The sequence below is a fragment of the Denticeps clupeoides genome, chromosome 16 (genome assembly GCF_900700375.1).
Source record: "Denticeps clupeoides chromosome 16, fDenClu1.1, whole genome shotgun sequence".
NCBI classification, from domain to species: domain Eukaryota; kingdom Metazoa; phylum Chordata; class Actinopteri; order Clupeiformes; family Denticipitidae; genus Denticeps; species Denticeps clupeoides.
Window position 1 is genome coordinate 1,484,871 of NC_041722.1, and position 7,893 is coordinate 1,492,763.

General features: G+C 39.0%; 1 protein-coding gene across 1 annotated transcript; it reads left to right on the forward strand.

Moving 5' to 3' along the window:
- Positions 1-5,816: 5,816 nt before the first annotated feature.
- On the forward strand, positions 5,817-7,893 carry mc1r (melanocortin 1 receptor). Its single transcript, XM_028956825.1, has 2 exons — positions 5,817-6,197; positions 6,397-7,893. Exon 2 carries the CDS (start codon positions 6,444-6,446, stop codon positions 7,422-7,424), a length of 981 nt encoding a protein of 326 aa, XP_028812658.1. The 5' UTR covers positions 5,817-6,197; positions 6,397-6,443; the 3' UTR covers positions 7,425-7,893.

Genomic DNA, 7,893 nt, shown 5'->3' on the forward strand with positions numbered 1-7,893 from the left:
TATACATTCACTCACACCTGCGGTCAATTCACCTAATGTGTATGCCTTTGGAGGAAAATAGAGAACTTGGAGGGAACCCACTCCACCATGGTGACAGCATGCAATCTCCACACACACAAGTTCCAAGTTGGCATTCATCACTAACAGTCGAGCCAAACTACATTTTTAAAATTTTATTAACCAGGCATCAGAGAATTGCGTTGACATTGTTAATATGACTCAAGTATCAGCTCATCTCTGACAGCATGGTTGGAGTTGCAAAAAATACTGACTCATCACTAGTCCCATGCAAATGTACACCCATTTGGAACAACCCAGACATACTACAAAATAATAATATGAGAAACATTTCAAATTAAACACATATTCAAAGGAAAAGTCTTTATTCCCTTTAATATATTAGTTAAAGTGAAGTGATTGTCATTGTGAAAAACAGCACAATGAAATGTGTCTACTACCAAGTAACCTAGGGGTAACACACTCGCCTATGAACCAGAAGACCTGGGTTCAAGTCCCGCTTACTACCATTGTGTCCCTGAGCAAGACACTTAACCCTAAGTTGCTCCAGGGAGGACTGTCCCTGTAACTACTGCTCTGGATAAGGGCATCTGATAAATGCTGAAAATGTAATGTGTTCTCTGCTTTTAACCCATCACCCTTGGTGAGCAGTGGGCAGCCATGAAAGGCACCTGGGGAGTACTGTGGGGACTGTGCTTTGCTCAGTGACACCTTGGCGGTTCGGAACTCGAACCAGCAACCTTCTGATTATAGGTCCGCTTCCTTATCCGCTAGGCTCCCCACAAACACTATTAACCACTTACATAGAGAAACCTTGCCTTGCAGGCATGGGCACATTCACACACAGAGCACTCAAGGCTACACATAAGTGCGCACACAAACATTTACTCACAAACACATTGTCTGGAGCAGCTGTACCTGTCTTGATGGCTTGTATTATTAGTACTGTGTGCTGTTTAGTAATGTTTAATTCATTATTTACTGTGATTTAAACAGATGTTGCAATGTATTTAAACTAATCTGAAAAGAAGAGAGACAGCCTTGAAGAGAACTTTGACTCCCAAAAAGGTTAAAGCAGACCAATCAGATACATATAATGGTCATTCACCCCAACATGCTTTCCCCATCTTGGCACCTCAGGCAATTTGCTGGCCTTTTGGCACACTGGTGACACATCTTGCTTGCTTGGGGGAGGCTGCAGCTTGATAAAGATATAAGCAAAGTGTCTTAGGATAAAGATAAGATAAAGCATAAAATGTCAAAGACCTGGAATTTCCCATCTTAACATTATTATACAGAAAATTCCACAATATACATTTCCCTTTTATTTTGCATTTGTTTACAATAATGATTAAACAATAATTAATCAATAATATAATCTAATAACAGACACTTTGTACAGCAATTTAGCTGGGCATGTTTGAGATATTGTCTATGGTTTTAGCCCTTGGGCAACTAGTCTCCATGACATGAAAGTCTTATGATATTCAATAATTTGTTTTTAAATATGTTTCTAAATAATAAAATGTTTCTAAATAATGTTTAGTGAATAGTCAAGGTTATTATTAATTTCCTGACCAAGGTGGAAGAGTTTTGCCGGACTGCACACTGTAGGGCTGAGGTATATTTGATATTATCACAGTAGTGTAGACATCTATTAGAGATCTTGACTTTTTAAAATAAAAGATTAATTTTTATAGGTCTTAGTGATGTAAAAAAATAAGATATGATAAACCTTTGGGAAATTGCATTTGTCACGGCAGAAAGTGGATAGGTAATAGCAGCAAAAAATAAATATGTATCTGTATTTATCTACACAATGTACAATCGATATCTACACATGTACCATTAGAATTCGTAACTACCGAAGTGTATTTGATGTGTGTGTTTGCGTGCCAGTGTGTGTTTGTTTGTCTGTGTGTGGCCAACTGTGAGGTCTTTGTTATAGAGTCTGACAGCGGTTGGAAGAAAAGACCAGTTTGGACACCAAATGACACCACGAACAATTATTTTAATAGATCATCTACTTCCCAGCTTTCATGTAACCTTTCGTGTAACAACACTGCAAACACTGCAGCACAGCACACGGTGCGCACAACAAAATGTGTCCTCTTATTTTAACCCATCACCTTTAATGGGCAGCCATGACAGGCACCCAGGGAGCAGTGTGTGTGGACGGTGGTAGTAGCCTAGTGGGTAACACACTCGCCTATGAACCAGAAGACCTAGGTTCAAGTTGAGTTCTTTGGGTTGAAACATGCAGATTCAAAAAACAGGCATGCATGACAATCATGTTGCAGTTTCCAGGATTTGACCTTGTCCAGTTACCCAGGTGAATCAATGGGAGTGCAGCTCAAAAACCCAGCTGCTGGATTTTCTGTAGTGTGACTTTTTCTGTATTTTGTATAGATTATAGGCCACTAGTTGGGAAATGTTATGGCATTATTTATTGTTGATATGAAAAGTGTGAAAGCCTGGCAAGCATGTTTGGGGAAAAAAAACAGGAAGGACAAGATAAAAACATAATGCCTCTGACCATGAAATTTGGCAAAATTGAGGCATAATAGAATTAAAAATCAAACCATTATTGAAACAATCTAATCCAAATATCTGTGTGAATTTGGCTGATTTTCTTTGCTGGGGTCTCTGAATTACAGTTCATTGGAATGAGAAGGTGTTAATAAATTTCATTGATTCAACTCCCCGGCCACTGTTTTTTTTTTTTTTTTTTTTTCCCTCACCATTTCTCCACAGGCCACAGTCTGATGTTTCAGTCTGAGATGAGTCTGAAACATGGGCCTTGTTAGCTGTTGACCCAGAGCTATGTGCTGTCATGTGGAGCACTCATGTGAGATGGCTTCATAACCTCAGGCATCATCTTCAGCCCTGACCCACCACACCACACAGAATCATCCAGTGATATTTAAGATGTGTTTTTAAAAAACGGCCTGCTGATTAAAGAAGACTGACCAGTCTGCACTTCTTACTAATTGTGTCCTGCCTGAATGCATCTCCTGAAATGTATTATCTAGTGCTCTGTTGCAGCATATCACTAATTAAATCCAAACTAATTTAATCCAAACTCGGATATAATTTATTCACAAATATTGTTTAGTTTAAATAGAACACAAAAGGTATCACCTTCTTTATACCTGTTTATTCCAGCACCCAGAGCCCATCCTGGGACACGGTACAGGACAGGACTAACCTAGGGGGTATACACTCACACACACACACACACACACACACACACACACAGACTATTTAGAGTCATCAAATCACCCATTGAACATGCCTCCTGAAAGTGGGAGGAAACAAGGAACCAAGAAGAAACTTGGACCAATAAGGGGAGAGCATGAAACATTGATTGACCTCATGTTAAGCATTTTATGTGACTCATCCTGGCAATGCCCTGATAGCGTTTTTGATGTTAACCTGCTAGCATAAGCATGCTAACATGCACATTTTTCAATGGGCTCCAAACGTCACCAAATTTAATGTGATGCATCTTGGCCACGCCCTTTTAGCATTTTCCATGTTAGCATGCTAGCATTAACATGCTATCTTTTCAACATGTTCTTAATAACACCCCCTTATTTTACAGCTGAGACCAGCTCAGGCCGGCCTTTGGCCTGACCTCTCCATTGTTTCTGTGTGTTTCACGGTCTTTGCCTTTTTCCCAGTTTTCCGGGTTTTCCAAACCCCCCTTCGCGGCACCAAGTTTCAACAGTTACCCTCAAGGAGCCAAAAACGTATCCCTAGCACAATAGTAAATGGTCTGTCATACTGACAGGCCTGAAGTAGGTAACACAGGACATCTAACAAATTTGTAATTAGATATATACTGAGGAGCAAGGTCATTCAGACATTCAAAGGTAAATAAAAGAATTTTAAAATCAATCCTGTAATGGATTGGGGGCCAGTGCAAGTCAGCTGAGATGTGCTTGTATTTCTTTGTGCTTGTTAAAAGCCGTGCTGCTGCATTTTGGACTAGTTATAGTCGATCTAGAGATCTCTGATTTACTCCAGCATATATCGCATTGCAGTAGTCTAAATGAGATGTAATAAAAAGCATTGATTCAAATTTCAAAGTGGAAACGGGAGCAGAGTTGTTTAACTTTTGATAGCTAGTTGGAAGAATCTAGTTTTTAGTACTGAGCTGATCTGTGATATATTTCAAGTCGAATATATTTCAAGTCGAATATAACTGCCAATTACTTTTTTTGCTAAGGAAACCAAGGTCAGCAATGACCTTATTATTATCATTCAGACATCATTACCTCTTTTTTTTCATTCAAATTCAGCAATATCAATGCTTTAATTTCTGCAATGTAGTCCATTAAGCTGCTAAATACCCATGTTCTTGTTTCAACGGGAAGTAAATTTGACTATCGTCAGTGTAAGAATGACAAGAAATGTTTGGTTTGCGGACAATCAACCCCAAGTTGAAGTGATTTATCTATCTGTTGCGTGGTTTATTGTTATGGCTGATCTTGTATCAATAGTCATTGTTTTCATTTAGGATAGTAAGGGTTAAGGCTCATTAAGCCTTGCTCTTTGGGGTGGTCAGAAAATATTATGCAGAAGAGCATGTTGAATGTTAATAAATTACATTTAATTAATTATTACATAAGCACATATATTTTCAATTAAGTACCTTTGAATGAACCCCCATAATGAGTTTAGCTTCTCCATGAGTGTACATCAAAGGCAGAATAGCATGCTCTAGAGAGCCTTTCATAAGGAGAGTATAAAGTATAATATTTTTATTTCTATTTGATGTTTTAGTGCAATATTGTGCTGGTTAGCTGTTAGTGTTCTACCAAGGTCTCTAACATCCACCAGATTTGTCATGGAGGAGCGGAAGAAAATTCCGGTGGCAACCTGTGAAGCTCTAGTGAACTCTGGAAAATAATGTTGGCCACACTAAATATTGATACTTTGGGCACAATTTGGACATTTTCAGTTAGCAGTGTACTCATATATATGCAGTACAGGCCAAATGTTTGGACACACCTCATTCAATGTGTTTTCTTTATTTTCATGACCATTTATCATGGTAGATTCTCACTGAAGGCTTCAAAAATATGAATGAACACATGTGGAGTTATGGACTAATCAAAGGTGAAATAAATGACAACATGTTTTATATTCTAGTTTCTTCAAAATAGCCACCCTTTGCTCTGATTACTGCTTTGCACACTCTTGGCATTCTCTTGATGAGCTCCAAGATGTAGTCACCTGAAATGGTTTTCCAACAGTCTTGAACGAGTTACCAGAGGTGTTTAGCACTTGTTGGCCCCTTTGCCTTCACTCTGTGGTCCAGCTCACCCCAAACCATCTCAATTGGGTTCAGGTCCAGTGACTGTGGAGGCCAGGTCTCCACTTCTTGTTAAGTACATAACTCCACATGTGTTCATTCATAGTTTTGCTGCCTTCAATGAGAATCTACCAATGTAAATGGTCATGAAAATAAAGAAAACACATTGAATGAGAAGGTGTGTCCAAACTTTTGGCCTGTACTGTATGCTTTGATCAACAGGGTCAGCATATGATTTCAAACCTGAATCATGATGCTTCTCATCTCTGCCTATAAACACATTCTGTCCAGGCTTTTTGAAATGTATGGGAGATTATTATGGGAGATATAAGGATTATTTATTTGAAACTGATGTTACAAAAGGATATGTTGAATTATAAGACTATGACACAGAAGCTTTTCAGAATCTCTGTTAAATGAGCCTTGATTCAATACAGTGGGCCACTCCCCACTTTGCTATTCAAAGTCATGTGGTTGGTTTAGGAAAAGGAGGAGTTAGGGAATAGTGGACCCATTTAAGATGAGGCAGTACGCAGATAAGTATTCCTGAGTTGCAGTTAAATAGTTCTTATCAGTTTATCTTATCAGAGTATGAGAGAGGATACTTTCTAAACTTTAAAATACCATCATGGAAAACAGTTATGAATTCTTGAAAGAATCCAGTGACTAAAGTAAACTGCTATTAAAAAAGGATCAGTTTACCAATCATCATCATTGTTTTAGAAATATTTTCATGGCAACTAGAGGAACTATTTTTATGAGGGGCTTTGGAGGGATGTGAATCCCCTTTGAACAGTTTTTTAAGACAGAAGAGCAACTGGAATTTTTGTGCATTGAAGTAGAAGGCTTATGTTTTGAGGTAAGCATTTTTTTAATCTATTTTGTTGAATCACACTGTTTTGCTTTTATTATGTAAATATAAATTGAGAGACTGAAGCAAAACCTTCACCTGGGCCGTAAAATCCAACTCTATTATTTATCCATGATGTGTACAATGAACAGATTAGCAACTGTGGTTCACATAATTTTAGAATTCTGCATTATTGTTCTCACTGTAGGAGTTGGTGTCTCAGCACAGTTTCCAGACTGAGAGTAGCAGCCCTCCATGAACATGAACGATACATCCCGACATCAGACAACAATGAAATATATGGAGTACCACCCCTTACCAATATACAGCACACAGAACACTACACCAAATATTAGCATGCCCGAGTACAACGCCACTGAGTGTGCCACCATTCTGATCCCCCAGGAATTGTTCCTGACTTTGGGATTGGTCAGCCTGGTTGAGAACATACTGGTTGTGCTGGCCATCATAAAGAATAGAAACTTGCACTCACCCATGTATTACTTCATCTGCTGCCTTGCAGTCTCAGACATGCTGGTGAGTGTAAGCAACGTGGTGGAGACCATGTTCATGCTGCTCCATGACAATGGGCTACTAATGATGATGCCAAATATGATGAAGAACCTGGACAATGTCATAGACATCATGATCTGCAGCTCGGTGGTGTCGTCACTGTCATTCCTCAGCACAATCGCAGCGGACCGCTACATCACTATTTTTTACGCATTACGCTACCACAGCATCATGACTACACAGCGAGCAGTGTGCATCATTGTTGTAGTTTGGTTGGCAAGTGTAACGGCCAGTACCTTCTTCATCTTCTACTATACCAACAATGCTGTAATCATCTGCCTCGTCACCTTCTTCTTCATCACACTGGTCTTCACAGCAGTGCTCTACATGCACATGTTCATTCTGGCCCATGTGCACTCAAGGCGCATAATGGCATTCCATAAAAGCCGACGGCAGGCCATGAGCATGAAAGGTGCAATTACCCTCACCATCCTGCTCGGGGTCTTCATCATCTGCTGGGCTCCTTTTTTCCTTCATCTCATCCTGATACTGACCTGCCCACAAAATCCCCACTGCAAATGTTTCTTCAGCCACTTTAACCTCTTCCTCATCCTCATCATCTGCAACTCACTCATCGACCCCCTGATCTATGCATACCGGAGCCAGGAACTGCGTAAGACACTCAAAGAGCTTGTGCTGTGCTCCTGGTGCTTTGTGATGTAGGTAGTGAATCAGACATCTGATTACCAGCTCTGAGAAGTCATCAAGATCTCAACTGTACAATTTACAAATAAAATGCCTGGAATCTATTGATCTAAAGACAATCGGATACCCCGTGTGTACATTGATTTTTACATTACTGAAATCTTATTTCATAGAATTTCATAGAATTTGGATAGAATGTTACAAATTGTTACAAAACATGGAGGGAAAATCATGTCTAGTATATTGCTTTTTTGACCAGATCCCAATCATGCTTGTTTTTAAGCATAAATTGTAACAGATTGCAATTTGATTGTAATTTGACTTTTAATCAACAGCTTACTGAGTTGTATGACATCTACTAAAATAATTAAATAAATAAAAGTATACCCTGTTCTTGCTGATGGTCAAAAATGGAGTAGATATTGCTTGTGCTAAAGACATTTTGCCTCCATTGAATAATTGTTTTAACGTCACAGAATGACATTCT